This window comes from Antechinus flavipes, chromosome 3 (assembly GCF_016432865.1).
Source record: "Antechinus flavipes isolate AdamAnt ecotype Samford, QLD, Australia chromosome 3, AdamAnt_v2, whole genome shotgun sequence".
NCBI classification, from domain to species: Eukaryota; Metazoa; Chordata; class Mammalia; order Dasyuromorphia; family Dasyuridae; genus Antechinus; species Antechinus flavipes.
Window position 1 is genome coordinate 515,869,729 of NC_067400.1, and position 18,110 is coordinate 515,887,838.

General features: G+C 39.4%; 1 protein-coding gene across 3 annotated transcripts in view; it reads left to right on the forward strand.

The window, feature by feature from the left end:
- PAK1 (p21 (RAC1) activated kinase 1) overlaps window positions 1–18,110 on the forward strand; it is a 192,419-nt gene that overhangs the window by 136,702 nt on the left and 37,607 nt on the right. For all 3 annotated transcript variants that reach the window (XM_051987057.1, XM_051987058.1, XM_051987056.1), the window contains exons 5-6: window positions 7,327–7,364; window positions 13,757–13,873. In XM_051987057.1, coding sequence (XP_051843017.1) covers window positions 7,327–7,364; window positions 13,757–13,873 — 155 coding nt within the window. The remainder of the gene's footprint in view (window positions 1–7,326; window positions 7,365–13,756; window positions 13,874–18,110) is intronic.

An 18,110-nucleotide genomic window follows, 5' to 3' on the forward strand; every position in this document is an offset into this window, starting at 1 on the left:
TGTGAAAAGGAGGACAGATATAGAACAATAGCTTGAGGGCATGGGAATGTAATAGATTGTCTAGGGAGAGAGAAGAAAACAGAGCCTTGGGGGATATCTATACTTAAGGGTCAGGAAGAATATAAATTATTAAAGGTGGACCAAAAGTAGAAGGCAGGCAGAGGGGAGGAACTGAGAGAGGACAGTGGGAAGAGAGAGGATAAAATCAAGTTAAATCAACAAACATTTATTCAGAGCTTATTATGGGCCCTGGGCACTGTGCTAAATGATGGGGATTCAAAAAGTGGCAAAAGGCAGATCTGCTCTCAAGGAGCTTACAATTTAATACAACATGTAAACAACTGGGGACATACATGAAAATGCAGGGTAACTTCCAGATAACTGAGGGAAAGCATAAACATTGAGAAGATGGGACAGGCTTCTTGAGATGTGTTTTTAATTGGAATTTGAAGGAAACCAGGGAAATCTAGAGGCAGATTTGAGGAGGGACAGAATTTCAGATGTGTAGGAGGAAGACGTATAACCTATACAGAAGAGAAATCAAGAAGAATTAGAACTGAGGGAAACCTTGAGATATAATGATCAGAGAAGTTCTTGGTGATTTTGAAGCGGAATGTTGAGTAATGACTGACAAAACAACTAGTTTATAAAGATTTGAGGAGTCAGAAGCTAGCGAGAAAGAAGCTGTTTTTCACAGACTGTATAAGAATCAAAGGGAGGGAAGTTAAGAAAACTTTTTCTAGAAAAGACTAGGGAGAACTGCCGAGCCAACAAGTTCTTACTTAATTTTTGCATTTAATAGTATTTTATTTTTATCCAATTACATGTAAAAATAGTTTTCAAAAATTCCATTTTTATAAGATTTTTGAGCTCCAAATTCTCCTCCTTCCCTTCCCCCTTCTCCAAGACAGCATTCAATCCATTATGGATTATACATGTATTATCATGTTAAACACATTTCCATATTGGTCATCCAGCAAGCCTTTATTAAAGTACCTACTAAGTGCCAAACACTCTACTCAGAACTAGGAAGACAAAGAAAGGCAAAGATAGTCCCTGCCTTTCAGGAATTCCAGGTCCAGTTGTGAACATGCAAACTACTTGTCCAAGAATAGAAGGCAAGGAGCCATAAGAGAGAGGGAAATATTATGGGTAAGAAGAAGTGGACTTTGAACTATGTGTCCAGACTTCCTCTTAGCAAGAGGTGAGATCAGGGGCCAGTTGGAGGACATAGCTTTTAACAGAGAGGAGGGAGGAACCACCTCATCCTGTGAGGCAGAAGAGGAAAAGACAGGTTGGAGGGGCTTACTTTACTTGGACTATTGAAAGAATCTCTTTATTTTCCCCTGCCTTAAATCTGCTCTCTTCCTTCTCCCTTCTCCAGTCCATTCTCCGCTCAGCTGCCAAAGATATCCCTAAAGCAATGGACTTTGAAATATCACTCTTCTTCACCATAAACTCACATAGCTTATTTCCTGTAGGCAAACTCCTGTTTGTCTCACACACACACATTTACCTCTGTATCTCTCAATCTCCACACATCTAGATCTTATCTATTTTTATATATATCTCTAATGCAGTACCTGGTACTTCTCAGATGCTAAATAAATGATTATTCATTTTTTGGGACTATTCACTGGACTTCTCCTCCAGGACTTCTAGTTCCCTACTCCCTATATACTCATTATTTTACAAGTGTGAGTTTATCATCATGCTACTGAGGCAGATTATAGCCCATCCATACTTTTAGCCTAAGAGTTCTTATCCTTTATTTCTTTTTTCACACATTCCTTTGGTAGCTTTAAACCTATGGATCCCGTCTCAGAATAATGTTTTTTAAGTGTACAAAATAAAATGTATAGGAGAAAGGAAATTAATGATATTGAAATATAGTTGTCAAGAAATAGGAAAAGAAGTCCAAGGAGCCCAGCTTAACCCTTGCCACTGTTAGATGGTCTCTATGTACTGTTGTGTCCCCAAGGACATCCCTTGGGGGTCCATGCGGTGGTGCTGAATCTCCCTGGGTTTAAGATTGTCTAGGAATGATAGACACACACATTGTTTTATTTCATTTTTTATTGGTAAGACTTCTTGGCTTGGTAGGCAAAGCTTGCAGATCTCCGTACACTGTCTAGTTTTTGAGAACCCAGGGTCACCTTCATAACTCAAGCCTCAAAGTGACCTGAGAAGTTAAAGAGTTAAAGAGATTTTAGACATCATGTTATCTAATCCCTTCATTTTACAGCTGAGGAATCAGTGATTGGGGTGGCTTGGCCCAGCTCACCCAGTGAGTTAGTATTAGCAGGATCTAATCTTAGAATTTTAGAGCTAGAATAATTTACTTTTAAATAAAACTTGAATCTGCATTCTGAAGGGCCTAACAGATTTTCCGTAAATGTGACTGATAAGCAAAGTTTCTTGTGGGCTCAATCACGGGAGGAGAAATGCTAACTAGAGAGAGCAGATGGACAATGCTCTTACGTAGCAGTTGTAGAACTTTTTATGCATGCTTCAAGTGCCTTCAAATACTTTGTTCTTTTGGGGATGGGAAAATAGATAGTGCATTGTGATAGAAAGAACCTTGAATCAGGATTTAGAAGATATGGATTTGAGTCCCAGCTCTTCTACTTACTGTTTGACCAGGTAGTGCTCTCTGACTCCCAGTTTTCTCATTTGTAACCTGGAAACAATCATATCATACTTCCCAAGACTATTGCGATCAGGGAAGATAGTGGGTTATTGTGTAGAGCTTACATAAAGCACTTTATACAATGAGGAATTGTTACTATTGGATACTCCAGATGAGTTAGACAGGTCAGTTATCTCTATGTACTTGTTCAAGAGAAGGAAACTGAGGCACGGAGTGGTTGAATGAGTTGCACAGTCATACAGATCATAAAGAGAGGTTGGACTTTAAACTTAGTCCTCACTTCTATTATTTCTTGTTCAGAAACCATGCTAAGACTTTTATCAGAGAGCCTTGGTGGATTAGAGCTGAAAAAGACTTCAGAGATCATTAAGTTTCTCTTTGGGGATTCCTCTTTCCTGAGTAGAGTTTGTTCTTTTCCCTGTAAGGTGCCTTTGAGATGCCAGCATCTTTTGAGATGGGGGAGAATCCAGCCTTAAACAGATTATTGCTGCAGGGACAATTATTATGGCAAATTGGCTGGGTTTTATAAATATGATTGGGGAGTCCATGCCTAATGACATCCCCCTGTGGTGAGCAGGGCTGGTTCAGTTTCTTCCAGGTCAAAGAGAAATGCACAGATGGTAGGATAATAGCAACTCATATTTCTAAAGAGTTTGAAGGTCTAATAAAGCATTTCCCTCACAACAAGGTTGTTAGTGCAAATGTTATTCTCCCCATTTTGTTGATAGTGAAACTGAGGCTCAAAAAAAAGAGATTTGGTTTTGATCAGGCAGCTGGCAAGTGAAAGCTGAGATGATGGAACCATCAGCAGCTCCTGTTGCCTTGAAAATGCCCCTAGAAAGGCCCCGAGGACCCTCAGCCCTGGCTCAGCAGGCCCTAGTCTTCAAGGACATGCTTGGCCAATCCTGGTGTCAGCATAATCCAGGAGTGGAACAGGATTCTGTGGAGCGGGAGGGTAGCAGTGTAAGAGCTCCAGGGAGGGCAGCTGCTTCTTTTCTACCCTGAGGCTGCTGATCCAGGTAGGGAGAATTTAACTCTGGGCTGCTTTGTAGGCTGGCCCATTGTCCTAGAGTGGTTCAGTTGTGTATTCATTGTAGTGAATGCAAATGCAGAAGTGTGTTCTATGCAGTACGGTTGACCACAGAAGGATATGATTTGAAAAAATAATGGACCAAATTATCTTTTGTATCGATGTATTTCACTGTTTTATGGATTCTTGCTTCGTTGTGGGGAAGAAGTAGGTTGAAGCTGAATTTTTCTTATGAAAGGAATTGAGGCTCTGGGGTCCTGTGGGTTTAACTTGTGAATGAGGAAGGTACTAAAGTTGGTCAAATATTTAGTTTAGACTTCCTGCTTTCTAATCACTCTATGCTAGCATTTGTATTAATTTGTAATTAATTAATCTAATTCATCACAAAAGGGTTAAACCTGGAAGGGACTTTGGAAGTTTAATTTTTTTTTTTTTTTTTATCCAACTCCTTATCATCTTACTGAAGGAGAAACTGAGGGCCAGAGAGGAGTGACATAGTTAAAGTTGGTGAACAAATGGTATAGTTTGGATTAGGACCCAAGTATCTTGCAGTGCTATTCATTCTCTAAATAACTCTTAGCTAAGCTATTCAGTGTCTGGGATTCTACATTATTGAAAAGGAGTGATTTTGCAGGATAAAGACTGAAGTCCCCTGATTCCTAAATGTCCAGGGCTTTTTTTGGCTGTATCATGTTTTTGCTACCCCTCCTTCCCACCGCAGTGGGAATAATAATCCCTGACATTTGTTCATTGCATTCCCATCTGTTATTCTCATTTGATTGAGTGATTAATTGTATCCTTAAAACAACCCTATGAATTTGTCAGGCAAGGTTTTTGTCCTCATTTTACCAATTAGGAAATTGAAGTTCAGGGAGTTGATTTGCTCAAAGTCACATGGCTGATTAGTAGAGCAAGGTCCATAATAATAAGTAGCAGATATAGGTCCATCATCATAAATATTAACTGTAGCATTTCACAACTTGCTAAAGCACGTTGCATAACTTAGTTCATTTGATTGTCATAACAACCAAGGGAGGTAGATACAACAACTACTAATCACCTTCATACAGATAAGGAAACTGAACCTCTGGCATTTTAAATGCCTTATTTCTAGTCACATAACTGGTAAGTGTCAGAGGTGATGTTGGAATCCAGTTCTTCCTGACTCTGAGGGAAGCACAGTATCTATATTTCACCATGCTGCCCTTGGCAACTAGTCTCAGGTTCTTTACCATAGACTGCCCTGCTCCTAAACTTAATCATCTTGGTATAAATCTGCATAATGAGTCCTTCTTGGAAGAGGATGTCATGGTGATGATGATGATGATGATGATACCACCTTACATTTCTATAGTGCTATTAAACTTACAAAATACTTCACAAGAGGAAGCTTGGCAGTGCAATTTCATAGACTCAGAGGAATTGGGACTGGAAAATTCTTTGGTCCAATTCTTTTCTTTTATAGTTGAAACAACTGAGGCTCAGAAACAATCAGGAAATGGCCATTCCAAGGTCAACCAATTTTAGCTAAAACCTGGATTCAAATCCAGCACTTTAAACTCCAAATCTAGTGTTCTTTCTGTTACATTCAAGTATTATTCCCATTTTGCAAGTATGGAAACTGAGGCACAGAGAAGAAAAATGATTGAAATAATAGAATTAATAAGTACCAGAGGTGATACTGAAACATTGATTAAAAGATGAAGTGTTGGGCTGCCTAAAATTCAGTCTTGGGGAGAGAAGCAATACTGTTCTTTGCCTGTAATTGGATAGGACATGATAAATGGTCCTGTTCCAAACTTAGAATAATATAGCTTGTAAGCTCTAACCCTTCTGTCCCTGAGGGAGAGATTGATTCTGAGGACGGACAGTTAGACTGGGTCACGACTAATTTTTGAAGATTTGGGGAGGGAGGACAGACTATCTTCCTAACACCAGAAGCAGCTCACGTCCTTGTTCTGTCACTCTTCCTTATGAGGTTATTTTATTTTTGACCCAAAAAGCTCTCCTGGCTCATTGAGGTCTAATATTCCCAGGATTCCAATGGATCATTTCAAGATAAGCCAGAGGGTGATAGAAACAGTCTTCTGGGACCAAGAGGTCTTTGGCACTGTGGTATACTGGAAGAATATTAGAATCAAGGCAATTGAATTAGAATCCAGGAACTAACATTACACTAGCTTCATGACTTTGGGCAATTATATAAACAGGCTCTGGATTTACTCTACCACCCTCTGTACACATGGGCAAGTTGGGTTCCAGACCTGGCCACCAAGAGCTCTAGATGGCATCCCTAAGGAGTTGGGAGTTGGTTGTTGAATGCTATCTAAAGCTCAGGTAAGGTAGCAAGGTGGCGCCATAGTGCAGAGTACCGGACTTGGAATTGGAAAAACTCATCTTGAGTTCAAATCCAGTCTCAGACTCTTTACTAGCTGTGTGATTCTGGGTAAATTACTTAACCCTTTTTGCCTCAGTTTCCTCATTTGCAAAATGAGCCAAAGAAGGAAATGACAATCCATTCCAGTATCTCTGCCAGGAAAACCCCAGATGTTGTCATGAAGAGTCACACATCACTGAAAAATTACTGAATAACAGAGCTCATGAGTTGAGTTCCTAGTGGTTTGTTTCCCTTTCTAATGTTATCAGTTGATGTAAATTACTCAGAATTCATATTAAAAAGGAGTATTTACTTGTGTTGTAGATTAGGAATGATTAAGAGGAAACATCCCCTTAGAAGTCTGTGAAACATTATCCTGTCAGTAAATCAAAGCTTGGGGAAAAGTGGGTTCAAGAACATAAAACAATTCAGAGATCTGCAAGGTCCTTTTCTTCCCTTTTTGAGGGTTTCCCCCCTGGTTATCCTTGATGGGAGATGGGAGATGAAGAAGTTCCTCTTAGGCATGGTGTAAGTCCCCCCCACTCCCACTCCCTACTCCCCCCCCCCCCCCCAGGTCTCTTTGTAGAGCTTTAATTCTGCATCCCAGTGTGATATTTGCCCCAGATAGAGAAACTACCATTACCTGTTTTGACTGTACTGCTAGGACTCTTTCTTGGTTTGAGGACTCCTTCCTGGTTTACTGCTTGCTTGAATCTCTGATTTCACTTAGCTCGATGGTTTTATACAAGCCCCAGAGAGTGTAATTTAGCCCATCAGCTAATGCAAACAGATTTCCTATAGCACCTAGGATTCCACATTTTGTTTACACCCAGTGGAAAAAATGAGCCATGTTCGGAACTGATAAATGCATGAGTTAAATCAATAGTGATTTTGACTTCACCCTTAAACTTACATAGCATCCAGGGTCATCTCTAGTCACCATGATCTATATCTTGCCACTGGATCTTTGTGGCTCTGGAAGAGAAGGTAAAGCTGGTGACTTTGCACAGCCCACCTCACTTAAATCCTATTTACTTGCATGGCATAACATCACCTTCCTGATATTATAGTCTTCAAGGAGGACAAACAATGAAAACTTATATGAGTATTGTAAAGAAAATAAGTTGTAAACTTAAAGCATTATACACATGTAAGTTATCATTATTGTTTTCTTTCATATAATTGGCCCATTTGGCCAAATTTATCGATAAATGGTTCTTATTGGTTGCTTAATGATGTTTGTCTCTTATTGGCTTTCTTCTCTTACAGATAAATCGGCAGAAGATTACAATTCATCCAACACTTTGGTAAGCCTTTATTTTCCACTTTGAGACTAATAAGTATAAGGCATGGTGACCATTAATGCATGAAGGCTCTGGTCTCTTTAAACTGATGGATGGTTATGGACTAGTAGAGAATATGGCAGAGTTAAGATTAGAACTAAGGGAGATAAGAGCATTGAAGGTTGTGGGTAGAGGCGGGGTAAGTTTATAAAGCACTGATTAGACAGCTGGAAAACTGGGTTCTAATCTTGGCTGTCATTAACTTAATATGAAAGCTCCTCTCATTCTGTGTTCTATTGTTTCATATCTCTAATCTAAGAGGATTGGATTTCATGGTTTCTATGGTTGCTTCCATTTTGGAAGTTCCTTTGAGTCCTAATTTTATGTTCTAAGGGCTATTCCAGTTCTAACATTGTGTTCCAAGGTCCTTTAGAGCTCTTGTAATTTATTCATATTTAAGCCTTCATCTGGTGCTGACATTTTTTGTTCCAAGTCTATTTTCTATCTCTGACTTTCTGTGACTTTGAAAATAGGTAGCCTTGCCATGTGTTTAGGGGCCTGAGGTTAGTGCCATATGGCAGATAGGATGGTACCAACTCAGCAAAATCCTGCACTGGGAGCACTTTAGAAACTAATAAAACAGGTAGGTTTTACAAGTCATACTGTGCCAAGGCCATTCCTTTGACCCTTTGGTAGCATATTCCTGAATCTCACTTTCTCTGTCTCTCCTTTCCCTCTTTCCCTCCTCTCCCATGCTTTCTTTCTCTTTTCCTTTCCTTCTCTCTCTCTTTCTTTCTTTCTTTCTTTCTGTCTCTTACTTTCTTTCTTCCTATCTCTTTCTTCCTTCCTTCCTTCCTTCCTTCCTCTTTCTTCTCCTCCTCCTCTTGTCCCTCTTCCTCCTCTTTCTTCTTCTCTCTCTTTCTGTACATATACATAAAGAGATATCTATATAAGTAAATTTGTCAACATTTGTATCCTTTTTTGAAGGGAAAGGAAAAGAGGGAATAGAACAAAAATACTTATTAAATGACTATTATGTTCAAGGCAGTATGCTAAGCACTTTACAAATATTATCTCATTTGCTCCTCACAATAACCTGGGAGGTCAGTATTATTATGATTCTCATTTTATAGATGAGGAAACTAAGGCAGAAAAAGGTTGAGTGATTAGCCCAAGTCAAGGTCACCCAGGGAGGGAGGATTTGAACTCAGCTCTCACTAACAGGTGTGCCAGACCTGAAGGAAGAAAGACTCATTTTCATGAGTTCAGATCTCATTTCAGATACTTGGTAGTTGTGTGATCCTGGATAAGTAAGTCACTTCACTCTATTTGCCTCCATTTCCTCATTTATAAAATGAGCTGGAGAAAGAAATGGCAAACAACTTCAGTATTTTTGCTAAGAAAACTTCAAATGGGGAAGGTAGATGATGCAGTTAATAGAGCACCGGCTGTGAAGTCAGAAGGAACTGAGTTCAAATTCAGCCTTAGACACTAGCTGTGTAACCTTGGGCAAGTCGCTTAACCCCAATTGTCTCCCAGAAAACAAACAAAACCCAAATGGGGTTACAAAGAATCAGAAAGCAAAAGTCAGCCAGCAATTTTCTGACTCTAGGCACAGAGCTCCACCTAACATGCCAACTAATTGTCTAAGGAAAAAAATTTTCATAATAATAAGTGGCATTTATATAGCCCTTTAAAGATTCCAAAGCACTATATTATCCCCACTGTGTTTGTACAAAACTTTATAGTTTTCCAAGTCCTTGCATATGTGTTATTTCCTTGATTCATTCAACCAACAGTTATTAAGCACGTAGTATATAAATCTAAATAGATCTATGTACAGTACATGGCAGGGATTGTAATCCCTATCTTACATGTGTGAAAATTAAATCCTGGAGATGTAGTATATTCTAGTGAAAAGAGAATTTGGAGTCAGGTGATCTGGATTCAAATTCAGGCCCCATTATTCATTTGATGTTGGGTGAGTCTTTAACCCTCCCATGGGCCTCAGTTTTCTCACCTGAAAGAAAAACTTTGAAGCCCTTTAAATTCTGAATCTCATAATCTTGTCTTAAGTCTAAAGTCTCACATCTGAGAAATGGTGCATTTAGGATGTAACCCAGGCCACATGATTTCTTCTTTCATGCAAGGAGACCTTCTGTAAGATGGGAGAATGCATTCTTATGCCGAGTATGATGTCTTCTTTTGACCCAAGGGATTAAGTGTCCAAAAGTCCATTTGGGGCCTTTGTGCTAGTCTTGTCAAAAGTCTAGTTTAGCACGGAGAGTAAATCAGGAATCCTTTCAGATCAAATCAGATCCTTTCTGCAGGCTATGTGTGAAATCCTGGAATCTCCAAGTTAAGGACCTAGGAAGATAACTGGTCCACATGACCCTGTATGCAAAAATCCCCTCTGTAACATGGCTTTCGTTTTTTTTTTTTTTTTTTTTCCCACTTAATAGTATTTAATTTTTTTCAGTCATATGTAAAAATAATTTTCAATTCACTTTTGTAACATTTTGAGTTCCAAATTTTTTTCTTTCTCTCTTGCTTCTCTGCCCACTCCCTAAGCCAGCAAGCCATCTAATATAGGTAATATGTGTACATGTTGTGGAAAGAAAAATTAAAAAAAAAAAAAAAAAAAAGGAAAAACCATGGAGCATTGCTTTCTTGACAAAGACTTGTCTAACATCTGTGTGAATGTACCGAAGGCTGCACTCTGCTTATTTTGGCATTTGTCTGTTGTGGGGAAGTCCTTATCCTCTTAAGAGCATTGAGTTTTCTTTAAATATACTCTCTCCGTGCTAGAAGGGATCAATCAAGCAATCAATTAGTGGGTATTTATTGCCCACTGTGTACCAGGAATTGAGAATAAAAATGCAAAAATGAGATAGGTCTTGCTCTCAAGAAGTTTATGTTCTAGAACCATAAACAGCACTTATCAAAATATCCACAGAACTATCAGTAAAAGTTAGTGTAAGGGAGTGGTACCTGGGGAAAGAGACTTTGCCCTAGGTAGTTCCCAGGAGTATGTATGCCAGGACTCTTGTGACAATAGGAATATCAACACTGCTCTGATTTTTGTTCTCTAAGGCTGAGCCCTGAAATTGAATGAGGAGTGAGACTCACTCCCCCTGAGAGTCTGAGTGGCTCTGATCTCACTCAGATCTAATACCCTTAATTTACAGAAAAGGAAACTGAGGCCAGAGGAAGGCCAGGTCATGCAATGAGGAAGTAGCTTAGCCAAAATTTAGACTTCCCTCTAAATCCAGAATGCTCTTCATAACATCACCCTGCATCTCTGGAGGAAAATGAGTGATCTGATAAGGGAACTCAAGGATTAAAAAGCTCCTTTTACCAAATTAGGTCAGCACCATTTCTATAACTTAAGTCCTAGAAAGTTATACTTGTGTGTATTTCTGTGTTTGTATACACATATATGTACCAGACATATGCACATACATACATGTGTGTACATATATACAAATAGACGCATATTCACATGTGTGGGTATTGTACATAGATATATGTGAGTAGGATTTTGTAAATCTTACAGCATTATATGAATGTTAACATTTATGAATGAATAAAAAGCATTTATTAAAAATGCTTAGTGCATTCAAGCACCAGGGATAAAAATAAAAGACTATTGATTCTGTTTTTTCCTTCTTTTTCCTTATCTTCTGTAGATCACACTACAAAAGCCAGTTTCACTTAGAAAGTAGATCTTTTTTTTTTTTTTTTTGGAGAACTCAAAAACCAGGGTTTTGGGGGGCAAGAGGGGAGGGAATTGTATAATAAATCACTTTCTCTCAAATTGTATCCTTTGTTTCCTTTCTGTTGCTAAATACCCCCGAGTCCTCACCTCGTCCCCAACTAGCATAATCTCTGGTCCCCTTCCTCCTCTCTACAAAGTGATGAAATGTCTGAGAAGGATGACAATGTCTTATTTGCTAAGGAGGCAGATCCACTGAGGGATTGCAGAGGCCCAATGTCCTGAGTTTGGGCGTTTTGCCTGGGCTGTGTACATAGTCACCAGCTGATCTCTGGCCCCTGCCAAGGTGTGGCCTGAGGTTGGGCCTCCAAGCCCAGGTGTGGGACTTGGGCTTAAGGCTAGGTCTGGTGACTGACAACTTACTGCTCTTTGCCCCCCTCCCTTATCTTGAGCTTCAGTTCATCAACTCATTGATTTAGAGTTGGAAAGGAGTCTTAAAGAGCCCATCCTCAGATGAGTTCTAGGCAGTTTCAGTGACTTGTCCTGTATGTGACAGATGAAGGTCACACAGATTGTAAGTCAAAGAGGAAAAATATGAAAATATGAATTCAAGATTCTTATTCCAATCAAGAACTCTTTCTGTATTGACATGTACTTCTCAGTTAATCCTTTTTATTCTGTCCATCCTTTAAGCTTTTGTTTGTATTTCCAATGCTTCTTTCAGTCACTGGTATACAATAAATGCTTGCTAATTTGATAGCAAATACAGAAACAAAACAGTTGGTCAGGAGCATGGGAAGAGATCTAAAAGTACATTTATTCTAGCTGTCCTATTTATACCCGAGAAAGTATTGATGATCTTCCCGTGCTGCCATATTGGTATCTTAAAATGCAACTCCCCTCTCCCACACTTCCTGAGAATCATTTGTGAATGTCATCTGGCCAGCCTCCCAGTTTTCAAGAACCTCTAGAGTTTCAGGTGGTAAATTCTGGGGTGCCCACGGGATGTGTCTGGTTTTCCCTTGGTTCTCACCTCTAGGATGACCCTGTCAGTTCCTTCTAAAGTATTTTTTAGCTTAATCTTCCCATTCATGGCTTTGTGAATGAGAAGCAGAATCTCAGGGAATTGAGTGTCTGCCTTCTATCTGAAGACTTAGACCATGAGACACCCTAACAACATTTGGGGGTGCCTAGGTTGGTGTCGCAGGTATTGAGAAAGAATTCATAGACCCAGTCTCCAAGTTAAGTGGCAAAAGGGTTAATACAGTGGGCTAGATTCCAGATTGGAATAGCAAAGAGCTGAAAGACAGAAAACAGCTTTATCCAGCTGTCTATGGTCCAAGGCTTAGGAGTCTATCATTGGTATGTTGATTCTGTGACCCAAAGATAAGGCTAGGCTAATCTCCAGATGAATTAAGGGTGGTCTCCGAAATTTGATTATCACTTATCAGATCCTCAGTCAGCAATGAACTGAGAAGATTCTGAATAGAATCAGACTGAGCCTAGGAGTTTCCTTCTGAGACAGATTCCAAAACCAAAAGATTTAGGATTTCCTGAGTCACTGCCAGAATAGATGACCACCCCTAAAAATTAGGGGACCAAAGAATCCTATTATATCAGCATGGCCAGATCTTTGTGGAAAAAACAAAAGATGTAGGGGATTTTAGTGGACTGCAAGCTCATTGGGAAATTAAGCACCATTACGTGTCACATTGTGCTAAGCATTGTAGATATTAAAAAAAAAAAAAAGTAAAAGACAGTTTCTTTTCTCAAGGAGCTCACTGTCTAATAGGGAAGACAACCTGCAAACAATCATATACAAACAAGCTAAATACAGGTTAAATAGAAATTAATCAACAGAGGGAAGGCACTAGAATTAAGTGGGATCAGGAAAAGTTTTCTATAGAAGATATTTTAACTTGGATTTGAAGGAAATCAATAAGCAGAGAAGAGGAGAGAATGTGGCATCCTAGGGGAAATGCCCAGTGCCAAATGGAGGGTCTTATTTGAAAAACAGCCAGGAGGCCAGTGCCACTGGATCATGGAGTATGTTTTGGGAAATGAGGTATAAGAAGAAAGAAGGGGAGCAGCCAACAAAGCAAAGTTATTCTAGTCTGTGTTAATCGAAGTGTTGGGAACCAGCAAGGTGTCAGTTTTGATGCCCATGATCAGGCCACATTTACAGAATTGCTTGAAGGAAATGGAATGTATTAAGTCTACCATGTGGAACAAGGATGCTCCTTGTTCTGCGTGGCCTAGAACTAGACGCAGTGGCTGAGAGGTTCAGAGAGACAGGTTTTGGCTCAATGGGAGGAAAGTTTCGCTGCTTTGGCAGGTAGTGAGAAGCAGCTCAGTGGAAGCTTTCAAGGGGCAGTTTGTTGGTGACATTATGGAAGACAGTGTGGGAGAGTATTTTCCCCCGAGTCCTTTTTCAGCTGTGAAAGCTTGTGATTCTTACCTTGCCTTGTAAGCATCTTGCCTTTTGAAACAAGGAGGCAAATTATCAGGGAGATGAGATTGTTGGCCCAAATCTACCCTCAAATGTGGGAACCTTAGCATGGGGCAGATAATCCTGGAGGGGAGGAAGCTTCAGGTTTCAGGGCTTGACTATTTCTGAGTATGCATTGGTTGATGAGGTCTGCATCTCCATAGTAGGAGATCTGACTAAGTGGAACCAATCTTTTATTTGTTTCTTACTTAGAATGTGAAGAGTGTGTCCGAGACGCCTGCAGTCCCTCCAGTCTCAGAGGATGAAGATGATGAGGATGATGCTGCTCCCCCTCCAGTGATAGCGCCTCGGCCAGAGCACACAAAATCCGTGAGTTCTTGGGGGTTTGGACCCAGTCCTTTGGTAGGCAGTGAATGGATGGAAGTAGAATCTTGGAGAAAGGAGATTGGTGCCCTTAAGCTTCCAAAGGATCCTACAGTGGTTGGGCTGTTGTAGTTTATTTACACTTCCACTTTGTGGCATAGTGGCTTCAAAATGAGGAACCTGTGGAGTCAAGTCCTGACATATATTGGGCCCTGGGATCCTGAAGTCACTTAGCCTTCCTGTGTTCTGGACATCTTTTAGAAGTTGTAGGGATGGTACTGACCTACATTGGTAGAGGGATCTGAGTTCCCTGTATCAGTGAAATCTCAGGTTTTATCCCTATTTCTAACCCTTACAATAACCCTTAAACATATAATATACTCTTATAATAAAGTTATAATATATAACCCTTGAAAATTCTTTAAAATTGAGTGAAAAATAGATTTAATCAGTACTTGTACTCTAATGTCTCTATTTCTTTATCTGTAAAATGGAAAAATAATGCTTATATTATCTTTCTCACAAAGTTACATTTTGTTAAAAACAAACACTAGAGAAATGTTATCTATTATTTCCACCCATCTCTAAAGCAATCATTAAAGTCAATATTATCATCAAAGAAAAGGAAAAAACCAATAATAATAGTAATAGCCATACAACTTACTATGTGTCAGGCATTATGTTTAACATTTTTATTATCTCATTTGATCCTCACAAGAAGCTTGGAAGGTAAGTGCTATTGTAATTCCCATTTTACATTGGAGGAAACTGAGGCAAACAGAGATTAAATGACTTCACACAGCTAATAAATATTTGAGGCTGGATTGAAATTCAGGTCCTCCCTTCTCCAGGTCTAGTGCTCTATGCACTGTGCTGACTAGCTGCCTGTAGAGAATCACCAGCAATTTCAATCAACTTTTAAGAAGAGTTTGTTGAATACCTGCTGAGTGTAAGGTGTATTTAGCCCTGGGAGAGACAAAAAAGAGAAATTACTTTGTATTCCTTGTTCCCAAAGCCCCTATTATGCTCTACCAAGAAGAAACACAATAATAACAAAATGAATCACAAGACAAATTAAAATGTATTAAAGGGAAGAGATGCAGAGAAAAAGATAGGAAAAAGTTGAATAGAGACTATTTTTAGCTCAGGGAAAGAGGGAATCAAAGATGGCTTCACAGAATAGGTTAGACTTGAGTTAGGCCTTGAAAGAAGAGAAGAATTTCATAAAGGAGAGAAAGGCAGTTATGGGAGGTTTGTGGGAATAGGAAGGCCATTCTAACCATGGCAGCCTGAACAAATACAAGAAAGCAGGAGAGAGTAGGAAATGATGAAAGAATGGTAAATTTCATGACATAATAAAAAAGACTCTTGACTTAATAATAATAGTAGTTATTTTTATATATCAATTAAAGATTTCTAAGCACTTTACAGATATTATCTCATCTGAGCTTCAAAATAACCCTATGAAACAGGTGCTATTAGTATCAGCACCATTTTACAGATGGGAAAATTGAAGCCAAGAGTTTTCTTGTTTTGTTTTTAAGTACAGGTCTTCCTAAGTAGCTGGAGTTTAGAGTACTGGATATGAAGTCCAGAATACTGGGTTAGAATCTTGCCTTATACATTTGCTAGCTGAGTGACCTGGCAAGTTACTCTCAAATCTAGTTTCCTCATCTATAAAGTGGGGATAGTAAAGGTATTCATCTCCTAGGCTTGTCATGAGGAACAAATGAAGTAACATAAATAAAAGTGCCTTGAAAACCTTAACATGCTACAATAAATGCTATTTTTACTCATATATACAAATAATTTAGTTTTAGTAGTATTGTTATCATCCTTATTATTGTTGTCTGAAGATGAGCATTCAAATCCTTATCTATGTCACTTACTAACTTATGTAGTCTTGAGGATGCCATATTGACCTTAACTATAAATGTCAAAAAAAAAAAAATGACTTTAGAGGGTCTTTTAGGCCTCTTCCACATCAAATGATCATGGACTTGAGCCTGGCTGCTGTGGGGATAATATTTGTAGTGGAGTGGTAGGAGATAAAACAGAAGGGCTTCTTCTCATATATACCTTCCCTGCCCCCTCCTGTGGTTCCCTAGCTTCCCTTCCACCAGTGTTACCTTAAGTACAGTCAACATTATTTAGTTCTAGGTTGAAATGGGTCACTCTCATCATCTCTCGGGAAGTCAGTAATCGCAGTTCTGCAAAATTTGCTTGAAATTAGCAGCACTCTGCATATGAAACTAAGGAGTGTGATGGATGATACCCTTGAGGATTTTTAACTACAGTAGCTCTTATCCACCATCAAACTCTTTGTGTGCTGGATATCAGCAGCATCCCTGTAAGCCTTCCTTTTTTAGACCCATAGGGCTTTGAGATGTGGTAACCCCGGTTTCACTGGCCTGGCATCCAAGGAGACCTGAAGTCTAGACTTGGCTCTGCCATTAACTCATGGCATGACCTTGGTAAGTGACTTTCTCCTTGTTTCAGTGTAGAATCACTGAAATTCAGGGTCTCTGCATTGCACAAATGTCTTGGGGATGTCTGAGCCTTAAATTTGGTATTAGTGGGTGTGATGTGGACTCCTGAGAAAATGAGAAATGGAAAAATAAGATGCCTTGTTCCTTCCTAACTATACCTATTAAAAACATGGAAACTTCTAAAGCAGCAGTCTAGGAGCAGAAGAAACAGACTCCAGGGGGAGGAGAAAGAACAAACCAGCAAATAATCCCATTCATAAATATTGCAATGGCTTTGTTTGTGGAGGAGATTTGGGGGGCTCAGGCTTGGCATTGCCATTGGCTTATTGTGTGACTTTGGATAATGTGGCCCCAGAGCTGGATCACCAGCATAGATTGACCAGGGTGGAAGAGAGAGACTGTCATCTCCTTGGCTGTGGGGGCGTTGCTAGGTCTCAGCTCACACGAGCTCTTTTGGCTCTGATATTGCAGTGTGGGCTGCCAAAAAAAGTTAATTCCATGTTATTTTGTGTTAATTAAAAGCTTCCTCTGTAAAGTGAGGGGGTTGAATTAGATGATCTTTCAGGACTTTTCAGTTCCAGTATTCTGTGGCTCAGACTTGCCATCACCTGAAGATCTACAAACCTGAGAAAAGAGACAAAAAAGGAGTGGTATCTGTGAGCCAAGGGTTTCCTTATTCAAGTCATTGAATAAGCACCTACTGTATGCAAGATACTGTGGACATTCAAAGGCAGAAAATGAATCAATCAATGAAACTTTATATTCTCTTGGTGGGGAGTGGAGGTAGAGATAGAACATTGACACTAATCATTTCTAAGTAACACAGAGTAATTTTAAAAGGGAGAAAGTGTTTGTAATTGGGGAAGGTGGGGAGGCAAACAATTAGGGAAGGTCTCTTAGGGAGTGATATCCCTTGTTTTGCAAACAGGAAACTGGTTGCAGGAAGATAGCCCTACAATTGTAAAGGTGCCATAGGAATTTAGTGCCTTGATAGAGATGGAAAAAGAGTAAGACTGCCACAGAGTCAATTATTCTGGTTGAAGGTTCCCATCAGTTAGCAAGTGACTAACTCCTTTATCCTCATCCCAGAACAATGGCATATATATCCACAATACTTTCAGATACTACAGATTTCACCTGTTGGCTTGGTGACACAGTGGATAGACAGGAAAGTTAATTCCTAAAGGGTCTTGGTCAGAGTGGGATAGTTTCCTTGCACTGCTTAATTCATGTGTTACTATAAGGAGACATATCCAGCAAACTTTGCAGGCCATGTAGAAATAAATGTGTGATTTAAGGGATGTGTGACTTACTTAATGTCACATAGTGATGACGAGAATGGGGCCTAAATTCAGTCCTTCTTACTCCCAAGCCAATGGGACTTTGTAGAAGAATCTCATGTAGCATCTGAGAGTAGCCAAAAGAGTACATTGCTGGGGCACATTCAGAAAAACAAATTTAAGATATCAGTGCATTCTATTTGTATTCTGTCTCCATTGTGATCTCATTCTTTGGCTCTTTTTGATTCTGGGTCCAGCACTGTGTCCCTTAGACACGCAGAAAGAAAGATTAGTTACATAATATAGAGAGCCAGAACTCTGGAGAAGTATAATTGAAAGACGTATACCTGAAACAAGGTGTAACTCAGAGGAATTGATGAGACAATGGTTATCTAGTTTACATATACTTAGTACTTAGCACGGAGATGTAATAATTCTCTAGTTCACACATATTCAGTATGCTGTAATGATGTA